We start from the raw sequence: 18,675 nt of genomic DNA on the forward strand, positions 1-18,675 counted from the left end.
GATGGGTTTATGCTTGCATGTTAATTTATTCATGATAGCTGGAAGAATAATCACCCCTGTTAGCCCTAACAGAAGTTCACTGACTTAACAATGCTTTGTTTTGCAGTTAAAGCAGAAAAAGTCTTGTGTTTGTCTTCTTTATTTGTTGTATGTTAATGCCTGCCAGCTTAAAGAGGGAAGATGTGCCTCCAATAAATGCAAACGCTGTGTGGCTCAGCGTCCCTCTTGTTTCAGTTTAAAAATAAATACAGGCTTTAATGCAGAGGAAAACGCAGGCCGAGTGCATGTGTCATACAGCAATACGGAAGGTTTATGCAGGTCATCAATAGAAATGAGATGTTTTCTCACATTGCTGCAGGCAGAGAAACTCACTCTGAAGCTCCATGAACACACACAGACACAACGGTGCAGAAGTCATTACTTTGAAGGAAACTTTAAGTTTAATGTGGACTTTTGTGGCGCAAAAGGGGGAGCGCGTAATGACGTTCATTAATGTATTCATGTCTGTCCGCAGTAATGGATGTTTTAATCGGTGAGATAGGGACCAGCGTCCACCGTATGCCTCTGGGATTGTTGTAAACTGACAGATCACCCCGAAGCAACCGGGAGATCATTTTTTACGGTTTGTGCCGAGACGCCGGCATCAATAACAGCTTTTACAGCATTATAAACGCACACTCGCACATGCAGGTATGCACAAACACACCGCAGCACCAGATTAGCAGCCTTTCAGAGGGCCGAGCCGTCGGCAAGGACAGAGAAGCCTCCGCACAGGGAGGTGGAAGCTGACGGAGAGGAAAAGAGCACCAAACACAAAAGGTCAGAAAAGCTCATTTTGAATAACAGAACCAAAGTTCTGCTGTCTTTGTCATGAGCTGCCCGGTTATATACGACGTTTGTTCATTTACATAATATATGTGACATGTGGCTGTGTATTCCTGCGTTCAGATTTTATGCTAATTGTGTACGTGCGCTAATTTATGTGACAACGGAAATATTACAATAAGAGAAACAATTACTTGTCATTACCCGAAGGTTTAAAAAGCAACATGTTACCGGCACAGAGCGGCTTTGTTTTCTCCGTTGTACACACCGTAGTTAACAATAATCACTCATGTATTTGTCTGTGCTAATAGAGCAATTAGCAAAATAAGAGCCAAAGGCACACTTCTGTCATTAGCCGCGTTGCTCCTTGCGCCCGCGTTTAACGCTAACGAGACCCCGCTGTGCAGATGTGGCGTGCTGTTGTAGCCAAACTAATCCCAACCAAGCGGTTTAGTTTCACGCTTCACGTTCACGTTAATCCTGTTTAAAACTTTGGCCGTATTACAAACAAACGTATATGAGCATGTGATTAGTGGTGAGGGAGCGCAGCTTGTTGTAACGCTGATGCCGGTCAGATCCACTGTTAAAATACAGCCGGCGCTTTGTTCATCTGGGCACAAGAATGACTTCGCAAAAACATCTGGATTTGGTGAATAATGCAGAGTCATTGACGTGAAGTTGTCTAATTATAATGTAATTTAAGCCACAGACTCCCGCAGTCTGAACAAAATGACAGTCTTCTTAGAGAAACTAAAGGGGAACTTAATCAACTGGTTTATACGTGAAAACGTGTTTGAGTGATAGTTTAAAAGATTTAAAGTGAAGGAATAACAAATATGTATGTATTTTCAGTTCCAAAGACTCACGGAGGACATTAATCTGTAAAGGACGTTACGTCCTGAGTCAAAGTCAGACTCGAGCTGCCAAATCGAGGCCATTAGAAGGTCTCTGGAACCCCTCAAAAAACCTAAACGGATTTCTGCAGAACAGATATTGGAAAGTTGAAGTAAAGTGATAAAGTGCAGTGACCCATTCAAAGTTTGAACAGAGCTGCAAGCTGCAAGAAGAGCGGTAGGTTTGAACATTCCTCACATCGATGTTTAGCGTTAGAAAAGACGATTGAACAAAAGATTGAAGATCAGATTGACAATTAGTGATTGAGTTTCAACAAATGAAGGACGACTAATGAGAGTAAGGAGAATGTTTCACCGGTGACACACCTGAGGCCTCAGCCTCTACGTGAAGGTATGTGGTTCGGATTATAATAAAAGGCCCAAATCGGTCCCGTGGGAGTAACATGGGGAGGCCCCCTCCCCACCGGAGCGCCCGCCATGGAACCAACTCTAAATGTGTTTGAGACGGACCTGGTTAAGTCCTCAATCAGTCTCACCTCAAAAAGGCTTTTTTCCCCCTCAAACAAAACCGACTAAAACATGCTTCTAAATACTATTCATCATCATGCTTACAGTAAGATAAGAAAATCTACACCACATCGTGACATTTTTCAGAGGATGGTTATTTATCAACGTCGTAGTGTTTGAAATGCTCCTGGATCTTTTCCTTTCTGAATGAATACACAAAACTAGTGCTACGATTGAAAAAATATCATGTTTTGGGTCTCGGTTGCTCACAGGACACGAACCACGATGCACCAGGTTGAAAGTCCTGTTTTTGACTCATCCATGAACTTCAACCTCCTCCCCTGTGCAGATTTATGCAATGTTTTTATTGAACTTATTTGAGAGAGAATGTCAAAGACAAATGAATAACCCCTCAAGACGCGTGAATTGTAAACATCCATAGTTCATAGTTAAATGCAGGATACAAATGTGCTTCTCGCACACAGTGATTCACGATGTATGATAATGGATTTATGTCAGATTGAGAGTCCCTGGTGTGTTCAGGACAAGTGCTTTGCTTCATTGTGAATTCAAATCATGCCCTTGGAGAAAACATGGAAATCTTCTACTAACGCTTCATGTAAAACGTGTGTAAATTACATCAGTGACTAACTGTATATGATCAACATGTAAAAAGCCCAGTGGTGCACACACACACACACACACACACACACACACACACACACACACACACACACTACCTCCGGGTAATATGTGGACTTGACTGGCACTCACATTAATGCAACAATTTCCATGCAGCTACCCCGAAAAGCACATCTGGAAAAGCTGTGATGACAGAGAGCGCCGGGGAGATGATGAATGACATCGCTGATCAGCTGACTACTGACAGGAAGACCACGCCAGGCGGAGGCCGGACTACGACCTGTTTCATAACCGGCTAAAAACCACACGGGGGGGGGGGTTGGGACTCAATGATAAATCCTAATGCAACATGTGTACTGGGTCCATGCAACAGGCCGCTTTGAATTGGTACCATTGTGTCAAAGGCATTAGATGTGGTGGATCACCCTGACTAAACCATCCAGGAGCAGTCGTTGGGCTTTAATAATTTGAAAGAAAATCGAGGTGGAAAAAGCGAAAACAGCTGCAGTTACCTCATGCATTTGCAGGTTGGCATTAGGGACCCTCATCTTGGCTTCCAGGGCATTCTGGGAATTAGCGGTGTAGTTTTTCAAACTGCGACTCTCCTTCAGGTGGGCCTGCAGCTTCTCCCTGCGCCTCCTGAAGAGAAAGAATTAAAAAGAACACGATCGTTCACACTCCTGCTCCTGCAAGTCGTGTCCCGGACATCTGCTGCCCATAACGAGAACCCAAAATCTACCAAGGTTGATTTTACCCACAGCTGCAGTCTCTTCCTGCACAACCGTAGTGCTTAAATCCCACAGAAGTGACCATTTCAAACTCCCCCTTCCAGAGAATCCACGGACCTCGAACAGCTCACAGTTGCAGAAGCATGAAGGTTCAATTATAGAACAAAGCCTTGCACTTTGATTTTTGACTCAATGAAACGTATGAACCACGTCTTTGCACTGTGTTAACAAAGACTTGCCACCTTTGCCTCTTCTCGCCCGGAGCGCAATCTGCTTCTTTATTTGATGCTTCACCATGAAAACGGGTGGGCCCGCTGTTTATGATAGAGGCTTATGCTTCGACTTTTATGCAGCTCTATTCTCGTCACGGACCACGATTCCATGTTTGTGTTTTAATGAATTCAAACCGAGCGTTGCCTACTTCTAAATATTCCATAACTGTAATTTATTTGACGTAACAACGGCATCGCACCGGATGTGGCAGGCAGTTTTTGCACAAGCCTGGATTTAATTATTCTTTTCCGTAAATTGGGATTTTGCTTGTTCATGTCAGAAACACCAATAAACTATGTTTACACGGTTCTAGTGGCGTAGGCTGGTACACTCGGGACACTCTCTTTTGTCTTTTCTTGCTCGTTGGTATTCACAGATTTTTCACCTCCCCGGCTTTCCGAGTTCCCGGTGCACGTGTGTTTATTTCGGCATGTTTTTAAGACGTTGAATTCAGATGGCTTGGAGATGAATTGCTGATCCCCACGTGTGCAGGAGGGCCTTCCTCCGTCGGAGATCAAACGCCGCAGTGTAGTCTGGCTCAGTGTGAGAAAGCCTCTGACTTTATTTCTATTCGGGTCACTCACATTTGCATGAACACTTCCTGCCAATCTGTATGCATCTTCTCCCTTCAACAAGCCAGTTTCCTCGCTCCATTACGGATTCAATTTAAGGTGCCTGTCCATCACGCCTTTATCCGATTATCTTGTTGTCGGGCTGCTCGCTCACTCACATGATCATATTTCAGAGGGAAGCCAATGGAGATACTGTTACACACACCCAGAATGACATACTGGTGCTGTACCGGATGTTTGACGCGTCCTGTTGAGAAAACAACTATGCAAAGTTCATGCAGCCTTCCACATCCCAATTAATAAGCACAAGCAGGGCATGCACTGCAAACATATGCAGATTGACAGAGCAGGAGCCACATAGGATAACCTTTGGGTTATAATGGGCTATGAATATGTGTGAGCGCATAATGAGATTTACAAATTGTTGCAAATACCCCGTCTGGGATTTCGTTCAAGATGTTTGATGCCTCAACATGTCCTATCGTCCTTCACTAAATGAACAAAATGTCTCCTTGGGCATCTCGTCTGCCCACATCCAACTGGGCTCATTACCAAGCGCTCTAACATTACGCTTACTTTGGCATTTGTGGCAGATTCCGTCGGTAAATGAAAGTTTTAAAATCACTGGAGCAACTTTCAGCTTCAATGACACGAATGAAAGCCGGCCTGAAACGACCTCTCAGTGCAGCTAATTTCACCGCCAACTTATTCATCAGAAAATCCCATATCTGAACTTTGTGCATGACTCGTAACCCAAATCCATTCAAGCGTTGGGCGGAAATGAGCGACAGTCGGTGAACGCCGTGTGTGTGCCGTGCTGCTTCTCACCACATCCTCCTTGGCAATTAACTTAGATTGTATAAAACCTGAGCGGTGTCATAGAGAACAGCACAACCTGTGTAACATATACAAACACAAGCAGTGTGTATCTGTGGGAATGTTGCTGCGTGTGTTTATCGGCCTCACTTGTTGCCGCAGTAGAGGGCCATGCACAGGCTTCCCAGCAGGCTGATCGCCATGGCGATGGACGTGATCGACAGCACCTGTCTCTTGTACACCTCTTTGCTCTCTGCGGGGACACAAAACAGAGGGAGGACGTCACGTTAATGTTTGAGCAACAAAGAAGCGTTTGCCCGATGAGGTCAAAGATCACGTCCACGTGTGTCAGGGAGGCAGCAGAAGAGAAAAGCATGAATGTGTACAGATAGTTTGTTGAGAGACCATAATCAATATTCCCAGCCAACAGGGTTAATGCTAAATTCATTTAAAACGACATTTCCCCACAACACAGTATTAAACACCTGTTCTGAGACTTGTACTTGTACCACTTTTAATTTTAATTTCTCACATCGTTGTTTATGGAACCCTAACAGCCATTTTCAAAGCATCAAACAGTCGGCGGCGGTGCATCGGCTTCCCGGGGGGGCTTTTCTTTTCTATCTGCCGTGCACATTCCCTTCTTAATTAGGGTAATTACTTCTGTGATAAATAAACCAAATCGAAACAAAATAACCACAACTCAGAAGCTATTTGCAACACGCAAACACTTCTCCAGCCTCCCTCTGCTCTTAGTTACCGCGCGGCCTTTCAGCTCAGTCCGTCGAGTAATAGTCCGACAGACGGGTTTGAAATGGATGCCACATGTAATGGAGCTTGAATACATGGAGACAAGGAGAGTTATGGCAGACGGGCGCCATTAGTGGAGAAAAATGGAAGCTGTCTTGTTTGCCACGAACAACTGAATCATAGTTGCCTTCAGATACGTTAATAGGCGATCAATCAAGTTTTATTTAGCGAGGCTCAGACCTTGGAGGAGCACCGAGATGACACAAGGTGTTTTTTTTTTTTTTTTTTACATTGACGTGATTAAGACAAATTTTTACTGCGCCCGGGTTTGAATGGCCGCTTCGGCGGAAAAAGATCAAGTTCTTCAAAGCTTCTTCGTCGGTGCTCGGGAAGCTCGGCGAATCCCCGCCAGGAGCCGACGGGCACGAACGGCCACCGCCTTGGTCTGCAGGCGCCGCACAACTGCCGCCACTCGCTCTCGCTCAAAACCGGCGGCAGGAACTCGAACCAGGGACGTCTGGACGCGAGCTCACCGCTGTAGCCTTTGAGCCACTGACGCCCATCGTTGGAGGAGGCTGAGGCCTCTGCTGCCGGTGCAGACGGACGGAGCGGGCGGGGGGGGGCGGGGGGGGGTGAGGACACATAAACAGGAGACATGAGGGGGGATGAGATGTGGCTGCAGGATGTTGTTGGAAATGTCCTTCCTGAACCAGATGTTGTGAAGTGTGTGTGTGTGAATGAAATTGTTGGTATTGGACTTTGCGTGTCGTGTGTGCCTGTATTATGTTAAAATCTAAGCTGACGGAGAAGCGGAGAGCACCACTTTTAAAGAGGACACTGGCAGTTTAATACTGCATTACGATACGAGTTGGCAGAAGGTCAAAATCCCAGCAGAAGATAAAGGGATGTCCTAAATTTCTCTAAAAATCACGTTATTAATCCGTCTTTCTAATGCCACGGCCGGGGCATTGAACTAAACAAGGGTAACGCAAGAACCCTCAGATCCCTTTATTCTGACACTACGTATATATGAGAGTTGACAAATTGCATCCAAATATTTTTTTTACATTAATGTAATGCACTACAGTATAATCACTGTAATAAGTGTTCATTGGATGTTTTCAGTTTCACAATAACAGGCTGGTTATGAGTCACTGTCAGTGGTCATGGTTTACTCCAAGTTAAATAAATAAACACTTTGTGCAGTGCTTTAAACAGATAACGCATTATAAATACCTATCATGATATATTTGTGCGTCATAGAAATTGTCTTTTGGAATTGTTTTTTTTAAGTGCAATGTGCAAGAAAAAAGAAAAATTGGAGGCGAATGTTTTAAGGCAGGATAAGACCAAAAAAAACCTTTAAAAAACTAATTGCAATGCATGTGGGATGACTTCTTCTTGCCCCGTCTGCAGAGCTGCTACGAATTAGACACACAGACATCCTCTCAAACAAAGAAGTTGCAAGAGTGCAAAAGTTCAGTTAATCGACTTTCATGTTACACGTTCCGTCTGCGGCCAATGGCGAACGCGCTGCCAAGGTCAAAGCAGTCCTTCGGCCTCCGTCCCACGGACGCACAACCCCGCTCTCTGGATGTGAATAAATCGCACAGCTCAGGAGAGGGGAAGCATGCTGCCGTTCCCTCCGCGGAGACCCGGAAGTCACATCTTCTATTTATTCCTCTGCAAACCTCCAGTTCTGCCCCGCAGGTCGCCGGTTCGCAGCAACATTGCGAAACAATGGCATTAATATTTTAAACTAAAAGCGGCGTTCCAGCGGTGTTGCTGTGACCTTTTTTCGAATGCATTTGTGATCCTGTACATCCAGAATGTGTTTGCAGCTGCCGTGTTTGTACGCAGGTGAGCCGGCTGGAGGGAGAGAAATCAATAAGTGATGGAGCAGGTGCTGAAATAGACTCGCTAATAAAGATGAAAGCGTGTATCGGCCTTAGCGTGATATTTATGACTCATATTGCTTGATAGACAACCTGGAGGCACACAGGGTAGTTCTTGCTGACGTGCTGACGCAACACACAGGCCTTCTCTTGAACATGTCAAAGCCATGTATCTCTGATAAATAACAATAGTGAATCTCTCTTTCTGACAAGAGCGCCGCAGTCATCCTTCTGTCGGGTCGTGTTAAAGTTAAAGATAAAGTTTCGAGTGAAAGGCACCGTGCAGACATTTGGGTTTTTTATTTGCTCAGCTTTTAAAACATCTTCATCTGCCGGATTTCTGCCGACACAGCAATTCAATGGAAGAGAGAGAATTTTGTTTGGTCAACGACCTAAAAAACAATATGAAGGTCAGCCGGGACAACTGTGGACCTCACAACGCGAATACAGTCATCTTAAGCTTAATTGGATCGCTATGAATACAACATAAATACATGGATCATCAGCGGAAACCACAGGAAAACCTAAAAAGATCTTCAATTTGCCAGTAAACAAATATGTTGTGTTTCTGTAACAGATGGATCGTTTAAAAAGAGATCTATATTTTATATATAGTTGTTGATTGTTGGAATGGCCTGAGTCTGATGGCTTGTTATTAATTGCACGTTTTATATCTAAATCACTATTATTGTCCAACACCATCGGATTCCCACTGAAGACCAAAGCCACATGCTGGTCTTTTTTCTGCTCAGGGGCTGAAGAGTAATAGGTGGTGACAACACGCACACAGATACACACACATCGACACAAATACAAGGCACTAAAGCCTGGCGACCGGCTGATTTAGCTCATTGGTGTCAGAGCTCGTGACCTCTGACCCTGTTGAGCTGAGGCTCACAGTCTAACGTCGGCCATCAGGCTTGGAAACGCATCAAACATATTCCCTTTTTTTTGCTGTGCCGTGTTTGTGAGTCGCTGCAGGACTTGCGTTAAATGTTTTGGACATATGGACGAGTCCGACAGCTGGCGGCGCCAACGCGGAAATGTCTGTTGCATATATTAGGTTACGGTTTATTAAATTGTGTCGCATTTGTACAATCATGAATTAAACTGTGGCCTCTGGTGTGAGGGCAGTAAAAAGTAATGTCTACTGGCAGCACATTGGAATTGGTTCAACGATGAAGTGGTGGCAGAAATTGGATGAATGATGATGAAAGGACTGAATGCTTTTGGCTGCATGCTACACAAACAAACCTTCACCGCGGCATACGTGCTGCCGATGGTTAGGACCGTAATCACGGATGGGATTTCAGATCGATAAGGAATCAAGTTCTGTTACAATGAGCCGCCTGCAGACTGATGAAGTATCACCAACCCGAGGCGAGCTCGCTGCTGCATGAGCATCAAATGTGCAGAAAAACACAGCAGTTATAACAAGCGGTAAAGCTCATTTCCACCAGGAGCGATAATTACATGTGCAGTTAAATTCGTAATTAGTAACCTTTAAACGTTGCACACCTCCATGACTGTCATTTTTGATTATGATGTCCTGTGAACTTCTCACTTTTCATTTGCTTTCCTTCAAATGTCCCTTAAAATTAGTACATTTTCCTCTAATTTCATACATTCAGTAATTTAAAGATAAAGGTTTAGGATCAGAGGTTTAGGAAACAGATCTTCTTGGTTGAGTTCAGGGACGGATTGTTTTTTTTGGTTAAAACAGCTCTAATGAATCAAGTTAATGAAGTAAACAAGTGACATGACAAGTAAATCAATGTTGATTTCTCGTTTCGCAAAGGGGGAAAATATTGGATATTGTAGATGTTTTTTCCATCTCATCGGTCCTGGTTTATCATTTGAGAATTTCGTGTGATATGTACAGATCACACGTCATCGTTTATCTCAGTTATTGCTGCGAACGAGATGAAATCAGCCTGCTGGCAAAGACAAGAGAAAGAGAAAAAACATGAATCTCCAGAGACAAACAAACGTTAAAGTTGTAGTGATTTAGTCTCATTATGCAGAACTACTTTCTTCTTTTGTGCTCTTTTTTGAATAATACAAGTTTTCCTCGTGACTGTATATCAGTGCCAAGCGCCGCCGGGTTGGACAGAGACGGATGAAAGAGGAGGATGACAGAATGCGAGAGGGGCACGATTCTCCAGCGATGAGCGTTTTGCAGATGAGGCAGGAAACCCGTATTCACGCAGGTCCACCTCGGCTGCTCCCGGCTGTCTGCTTTGTGACCCGGGCGGCATCATTCACCTGTTGCCACACTGAATACGCTGCAGAGAGATTCTGTGTTCCACCCGTAGCAGGCTCAGAGCACTGCCGCGTGGCCTCCTGGGGTTTGCTGCTCGTCCCAGGTGCATTAAGCTGAATCAAAACTCAGCAAAGGGGGGACGGGTGTTGTCAAATCTAGAGCAATGCCCCGAAGAGCAAAAAGTAATTCATGCATTGCAAACTCCATTCATGTTTGCTCTAGTTTCCAAACTGCCTCCATCCGGCACAATCACACCTTGCACCCCGCGGGTGGAAATTGAAAATCAACACAACGTAAACCCTCCTCCTGCAACACTTTGGTCTCACATTGATTTACGGTCATGTTGGAACATCTCGGAGTCGGAGCTCAGTGATGAAAGAACATATTGATGGCCACATCACTGAAGACCTCTCTTTTACAGGAGATGCATAAAAAGGTAGACGGGATCCAATCAATCTGGACCATATGCTCTTTTTTAACATCTGACCTTGCTAAAAAAGGCCTGGGTGGAGAGATCTTGATCTTCAGACACTTTTTTTTTCAGTGTTTTTCAGTTCACACAGGTTACAAGTTGCTTCTGGGAAATAACTCCCATAGGATTAGACTTTTTTGTTTAGAGCCAATATGTAAATAGTTGTGCACATACACACATCTGTGTCTTTGTATCTCGGTCTATTGAAATAAAGTGTGGCGTTCCTGCCATTAAGAGAGTGAACCAATGCATGTTCACACAACGGGTTTGGTGATATCTTACCAAAAGCAAACAGCAACATGCGTCAATTCAACGTGTGTCTTGACAGGAAACAACTCCGGTGATACAACAACTAGATCAATGTGCCCTGGGTGGGACCTCCGTGTCTTTCGGAGTGGGATGCTGCAGTTTTTACGCCTCCCATTTCCTGATTACGTGGACAACATCCGCAATGATTTAGAAACCAATGGAGCAGCTCATCGGTTTAGGCAGAACACCCGCAACAGCTTTATCGACACTTAACCATCAGCTGCTCATTTATCAGCTGATTGGCTGCCATCTGACTAATCTTCACAGAGGCGGAGTTGGTGGACTTGATTTCTGCCTGCTGATGTGTTTATTAAAGGAGGATTTGTTCCCCCAGCAGAGTCCTTGTTCCTGCCTGGAGTTTTTTCGGTGGACTTTTTTACAGTATGCATTGACTCAATTCTATTGTGTATTGCCATACATACATATATATATATATATTTTTGTTCTTAGCTTGCAAAGCCACAGACGCTGACAGGCCCGGCTTGAGTGTGGGAGGTGCTTATCTATCTGCACGCAGGATAGCACAACTAGACGTTGGCAGCGCTGGAGATGTTAGCCAAGAAAAGGTGTCAGCCTGAACAATGTTGCAGAGGCAAAATACCTCACTGAATATAAATGGGGGGAGAAAAAACTGCAAGATAGCTGTGTGGAAAGGATCATCTGTCACTGCCAAGTTTGCATAGTCTCAGCAAGTTTTCATGAAAAAAAAAAGAATGCTTTTGTTTTTTCTGCTGCAAACGCAGAAGAGGAAAAAAGAAGCACGTCACGGCTTGGGCAGGTGACGGTTTTATTATTTTTTTTACGTTTTAATTACATTTACTTTGAGAACGTAGAAGCAATCACGTCAAACCAGTGAGAGGCCATTTTCACAGATAATCCTCCGCTCCCTCCAAAAGCGTCCATGTGTGAAAGGGCCCGGATTGGACCGAGCGAGAGCACGGAGGCGCTCGAGCTGACGACAAGCCTCGCCGTGTCGTTAACCAGCTCTCCTCGGGCAGCGGCGCCCCGACACGGAGCCGGCCAGGAGCAGCGACGAGGAGGAGCCCGCTGGCGAAGCCTGGCTGGGCGCGCCGGATGCACGGCGCCCGACGCGCAATCGCTGCAAGAACGTCAAAAAGGGGCAATGCCAAGGACTCGGGGGGGAAAACGCACGTTTTTAGCACGTGCCACGCAGGCGCGCTAATGAAGAGAACGTTCGGGGACAGGGCCAACGTCGCTCACTGCACTCCGCCCGCCTCTCTGTTCTCGCTGTTTCCAAGGAGACTGCAGCACGTTGGAACTCCGGAGGGAGGGAAAAGGAAGCGAAGGAGAAAGGGAAGCACGGAGATGGCGACGGTGCAGAAAAGAGTGATGCGCAATTACACACGCGCACAGAGGGGGATGAAGAGGGTGAGTTCAAAGCCAACACGCAAATGTTTGTGTCCACCCGAGGCCTCCGTCGGACGGTGACGTACGTAAGCATCAAACGGAGCGGCGCCGATCCGACAGGAAGACATGTGACACTCGTGACTCATGCAGGCGAGAGACAAGAAAAGCTTCCTTACCCATAAACTCGATGCCCAGGTGATCTGTTGTTTCCGGCAGGAGGGGAGAGAGAGAGAGAGAGAGAGAGAGAGAGAGAGATAAAAAAGTTATTTTCAAGAATAGTGTGCGTTTGCATTGTTGTCATAGAGCCACATCATCACTTGCTTGTCTTTCATGTGAGCTGCTGCATGTGTGTTTTATCCGCTGTCACACGGAGTCAGAAGGCACATGCTACTAATGTTACAAGAAATGAGACAAATACACACACACACACGCACTCGCAGAGGCACACACGTCCCGCGCTCTATTTGATAGGAACTCCAGTATTAATATTAATTTCCTAAAACAAACCTGCACACTCGGCTCTTGTTTCAGAGAGAACAAAACATTGTAATAAAAGTCTGATGACATTTTCGGGGGATTGATTGTTGTCAGTCGGATCAAATCAAAACACACAGTCCGGATGTCTCGAGTAACTCTCAACATCATAATACCAAAAAAGGCTTTTAGAAAACGATTTAAAAAGGGAAATAAAAACCTTATTGTTGTCAGTTCTGGGGAACACGCCTCTGTTGAAAGAAAACTCCAACAAATGAATATTTGACCAATGTTGTGCCAAAATCCTCTCTCAAGTTTCAAATTGATTTCCATTATATATGTTTAATATGTTCATTAGTTATGTATTTCCTGACTGAAATGCTGAAAACTGACTAAGGGAAATTTGTCATTGTTGTTCCGTCACTTTAAATCAGCATCTGGAGAAAAGAAGAACCACCACTGAAACAAGTTGACTCCTATTTATCTTTGAAGAGCGGCAGCTTAAAAACGTGATCATTAGCACAAAATGACTCGCTGGGCAGAAGCTCCCTTCGGCCCTTAAGGACTACAAATATAACTCCTACTGACTTCCACAAAATAATCCAGAGGAAGTGCCGATGTGCGTAGTGTCACCGACGGCTTTTACAGCGCTGACAGTGACTTTATCTCCTGAGCGGCGCTGCCCTACATCGTGGAGGGTGAGCTCGTCCTTCTAAAGCCAAAAGCTCCGTCCAATCTGCCCCCAATCTTATCTGGCAGTGTTCGCCTGGATGTAAGCGGATCACTTCTCACTTCAGCGACGACCCGGAGACCTTTTCTCCTCCTGCCTTCTTGATTTCTCCCCTCACAAACACCAGCGATGTGGGACGGGAGGCGACGGACAGCATACACATTCCTCTCACGTGAACGATTTTTTGGGGGAAAATCTAAATTCTGCTTTTTTACAAATATTAATCAAAGAACAACAGAATCAAGTAAACTGGGGCCGCTGTGTTTTATACATACCTAATTTGATAAGTTGTTTTTATAATAACAGCGCAAGCACATGTGCACATTCGTGTTGCCTCGGCGACCTCGTTGACCTCAGAAGAGCCAAAAGAAAAATGACAGCGTTATCTGTCTTTTGAAACTCTGCACTTTTACAGCCCTTTGGGCAGAGCTATAAGTGCTGCTATACTGCAAGAGTTAGAAACTCAATTTCCCATGGAGCTCAACGAGTAGAGCCCAGCACTAAAGCTGCCAAGGTTAGGAATTCCATTTTCTATGTAGGTTGGTGGTTAGAACATATATCAGCACCAGACTGTCAGGATATGAGCTCCAGCTCCCATTGGGGCCACCCATACTCAAGATGTATGCACTCCTGCTGTAAACCACTTCAGACGGAGGGGCCCACCAAGTGTCATGTGCTTAATATCCCCTCTGGAAACCGATGGCCCTTCAATCACGAGGTTGGGGGAAAAGAACCCCCCTAAGGATGGCACATCCGAATACAAAGATCCGGCTGCAAACCATCAAAGTTGGAGTTACATTCTCACAAGAAATATATGACGAGCTGAAGCCCAATTGTTGAGGTGAAAGGAATCAGCATCAGCGTTTGTCTGAAGAAGTATTTGGACCCTTTACTTATGTACAAGTACAGTATAGAAAAAGTCCTGCATTTAAAGGCTCAAACCCATTTCATAAAAAAAGGAGGAGATGTTGTGCTTTCCGAAGGCACTAAACATACCATGCATCATCTCGATTTGGGGCAAAATTAGCATAAATGATGCACTACGGATTGAGAATGCCTCCGTTTGATGAACTGGTGCAATCACTAAAACAGTCTGAAGTCTTGCATTTAAATGTCTCCCTTTGAGAGAACATCATGACAAAGTAGCTGCAATCAAGCTGGAACATACGTGACTCTCTCAAACCGAACGGCGAAGAAGTAAGTTCTAAACAAGCGTTTTTAAATCATTACGCGATGCTCCCTCTCTCTCTCGCTGCTCGGAACCGCTCACCCCTCAGTGGCTGCAGGAACGTGAAAAAGAGTTCGGCTGTAATGTCGTATACAGAGCAGCAAAAGTCAACTGCAGCCAACGAGGCGCCGCGTGTGCATAAGATTAGAGAAGATTTGAAGAATGTTTCTATAAATACGTGAAGGACATTCCCGTATATATAGATATTCTTTGTTTTACAGTGAGAAGCATTTGCTTGGAAATAGAAAGTTTAATATTGTAGGTGGTGGAGCTGATTTGAACTACTTGAAATAATGTCGGGTTGTTCAATTCATCACACGGTAATACAGAATATCATTACAGGTAGGAAGGACAGAACAGAAGCACGTTTTCTAACGAGTCAAAGTATTCACGCTGATTTCCATGTTTCGTGTTCAAGTGCGACCAAAGCCGTCGCCGCATTTGTGATTATGTTTCACAACGGCCTGATCTGTTGAAGGAACGTAATCATGTAAATGTAATGCATTCCAGTCCGAAACCTCTCTTCCTCCTCATCTTCTCGACAAGCGAAGGACGGCCCTGAGTGGACGTGGTGTGCAGCAACAAAGGCATCCGACGTGGCAGATTACGTGGAAGTAGAAACGCTGTGTGTGCCAGAGCTGGATATGTGTGTGTGTGTGTGTGTGTGTGTGACGCGTTCTCCCTTCGGACTTGAGCCTCCCCGTCTTCCCGGGTCCAGAACTTTGAATCGGCCCTCTGCATCGAGCCCAAGATGGATCAGGCGACCTCACAGCGGAGGATCGATTAACTGGCCTCCGATGGCTGATTTGAAGACTAGACGCATTTTACAACGCTACTGCACGTTTTCAACTTTGCCTTGAGTGAATAATAATGAACTAGAAGGGTAGAAAGGGGTGGGGTCGGAGGGGGGGCACACAATGACACAATGGTGCATCACATGACCGAATGTGCTTCTTTCTATTCATTGGAGCCAACGTCTGGAGTGATCAAGGTGATCAAGGTTCAGTGAAAGCCTGACATTGAGTTCTTTTATTTCAAAGCTTGAGGTAACTCGGGGGGGGGATGCGAACACCATCTCTCCCTCCCGTCTGAATCACGCTGTGCGCCTCTCGCAGACAGCTCGCCGTCCATTCTTGTCTCGTAAAGGCCGTGGCCGTGGTTTGGGCCATTTCTAATATGAACGAGATGACAGCTTGTCGGTAGCTTGTGAATAGTCGTGAAAAACTCTGAATTAAACCTTTCAGACAACGGCGGTCATCAGCACCAGTGATCGTCATTTTGATTGACGCCACCAATCGATGTCGTATCAGTAAGAAAAATGTCAGCTTCAATCGCTGATTATGTTTCTGTGGCTCCTTTAATCACAGCCTCGGGACATTCTGCTGTAGTCGCTTCTACATGTCAGTCCGTTTACAGAGATTAAGTGTCATACACTAAAGTTCCCAGACAATATCGACTTATTAAACAGCAAAAATAATAAATATATCTATCATGTACATAACGTTGCAAAGAAAAACCACAGTCTTCTGTGTCAAACTTTACTCTTTAAAGTCAATTGAATTTCCAAAACTTACAACATGTGAGCAAACGTGATACCTTATCAAACTTTGAAGTTAAAGCATTTCAATATGTAAGAATTATGCATCTATAGATTGTATCTTACCTTGTTGCTTATTACTTTAGTTACATTAAGTGATTATGCTTCATCTTGGTTGCCCTGCAGCTCAATTTGACATTTTGCGTGCTGCTCTTAATCCGATGTTTCTTTTTTGCACATTCTCTTGTTTTCCTGCCGTTTAATACGGATGATGTTGGCGTTTCTGTGGAAACAAGCTTCATCTCTTTTGCATCCCTCTGCCCAGTGAAACAGGAATCATCCCACGGAAGAGGGAGCGACTGCAGCGTGTTCTCACAAAGAGGATCTGCTGCCTGCCATTTCCAATTAGCGCCCGGCACTCTTTGGAGAGCTGCAAAATAGATGGATGTTTTGACAGATGGCGGATCAGAAGGAGCAGAGCAGAGGGGAAACTAAATGATCACACGGCATTGTCCGCTGTTTCAGCCTAGATGGAATTTCATATGGAGAATGAAGTTTTTCTTCTGCTCTAACTATTCTGATCGCAGACGGTTAATGACAAGTGAACTTAACGTAAATGTGACTGTGGTGTAATTTTAGTAAGTCGAAGATGAAAAAACTTCAAGTGGCTTATTATGATGCACTGAGAATTGTGCTTAAATTCCCTGGGTGGAAAAGTGCCAGTGAAATGTTTGTGTCCAGTAAAGTGCCCACTTTTAAAGCTAAAAAAAAAGAAATGTTTTTTTTTTTATGTGTATGTATTCTCTATGGACCTCTGTGTCTGGAATAAAGTTGATTGAATAACCACCAACAAGAACTTTTTAATGTTACCATTGTCAAAACCAGCAGTGTTTTATCCTAATTTTATCTGAAAGATATTTCTCATACAGCCGTAACTGCTTTGTCCAAAACATTTGACAGGCTTCATCAGCTCAGAAAATAATAGCAATCAGCCCAAAAAGTAATTGGGTCCTGGTTCAAATTTCTCTCCTACACGTCCAGACCTCTGCTAGAAAGAAAGGCGCCCCCTGTAGCGCGCTACAGTCTGGCATGTTAATGCTTGTGTGGGTGTGAGCGTAAATATGTGTTCAATAAACCCACAAACTATCAATTTGCCGAATGCCCCTCGCTCTCTTTGTTGAATTTGAATGGCATCTTTCACTGACCCCTTTCATCATTTCATCATTTGTTCTCCCTGCCTTGTGTTTTCCAACTTTCCCTTTTTTTTTCCCCCGCCTGCAGTAGTTGCCATGGCAACGAGGTATCGGTGTCTCCTGACCCCATCAGAAGCTTCGTGCGCGGTGCGAGCCGCCTGCTCTGCATCCATAAATCAGACAACAGGCCCGGGGAGGATGATGGACTCTACTTTAGTACCTACAACCAGACCATCACACGTGTCCAGATGTTCCTCCGTGGATGTAAATGCTACCTATTTCTTTGCTGTATGACCATCCATCCTCCAGCGATCCAGGTGAGAGTTCAGCCCATTAGACGCCAGCAAATGTCCATTTACTGCTGGATTTTTTTTTTTTCGTCTTCAGCTAAAGGAAATGTCGTCTCCAGCTCCAATCCGACAGCGACCTCGCCCACATTATTTCCTGCCCGCTGCACAGCATTAAAGCAAAGCGGCGCAAAATGAGACGGAGCGTTGCAATCATACCAGAACACTTTTAACCAACTTTGTGTGATGGGGTTCAAATCGCTTCCCCCCCCCCTTAAAATAATTATGTGAGGCTTCGGCTGCTGCTCAAGGACAAATCTTAGCGATGTTGTTTTGGAGTTAAATGGGCCTGAAGTGTGTTGAGAAAATATCACTTTTTTATGAGCGTTGGGAGAAAAGTTGCATTAAGCTACCAGACAGAAAACATTCTTAGTGTCCAATGATGCTGGCGGGTCGGACGTCTTCACATTTAGACGATGGCATTCAGCATCGCAGACTCGCACTAACTAGTTCAATCTCATAACTTGTGAGTCAACGTGGGAGCGCCTACAGGGAGCTGTCAATCATCATCAGGCTGAGCATGGCTGAGAATCATCTGTGGCCCTTAGGCGACACAACGACATACATAAACACACACACACATGGAACTTTTGAAGGCTTTCTCATCACCTTTTACATTCTGTAACACGTTGTACCCTTTTCACATTATTATCTTCTTCTTATTGCTTCATCGGCCTGCGGTGTTCAGTGTGTTCCTGGTGTTGTTCCGTGACTTGACGGGATTTATCATCTCGATGTACCCACTTTCCCTTCACCAGACCTTGTCGTCTTCCGCTTGAGCTTGTGCTTTTTGTGTAATTCCTTCCCTGAATGACTTTGAAATACATCAATAAAACAGACGTGAGTGTGCTGCGTTGAGCTGCAGGCGGAGGTGTAGGTGGAAGGAGTAACA

At 44.8% G+C, this 18,675-nt stretch overlaps 1 protein-coding gene across 1 annotated transcript in view; it reads right to left on the reverse strand.

Annotated features, from left to right (window-relative positions):
* Positions 1-18,675, reverse strand: part of LOC120820640 (pro-neuregulin-3, membrane-bound isoform) — a 222,154-nt gene that overhangs the window by 10,312 nt on the left and 193,167 nt on the right. Inside the window, exons 4-6 of the mRNA XM_040178627.2 lie at positions 12,451-12,474; positions 5,368-5,470; positions 3,341-3,467 (exon numbers count right to left, since the gene is read on the reverse strand). Of these exons, the coding sequence (XP_040034561.2) occupies positions 3,341-3,467; positions 5,368-5,470; positions 12,451-12,474 (254 nt within the window). The remainder of the gene's footprint in view (positions 1-3,340; positions 3,468-5,367; positions 5,471-12,450; positions 12,475-18,675) is intronic.

The sequence above is a fragment of the Gasterosteus aculeatus genome, chromosome 6 (assembly GCF_964276395.1).
Source record: "Gasterosteus aculeatus chromosome 6, fGasAcu3.hap1.1, whole genome shotgun sequence".
Taxonomy (NCBI): domain Eukaryota; kingdom Metazoa; phylum Chordata; class Actinopteri; order Perciformes; family Gasterosteidae; genus Gasterosteus; species Gasterosteus aculeatus.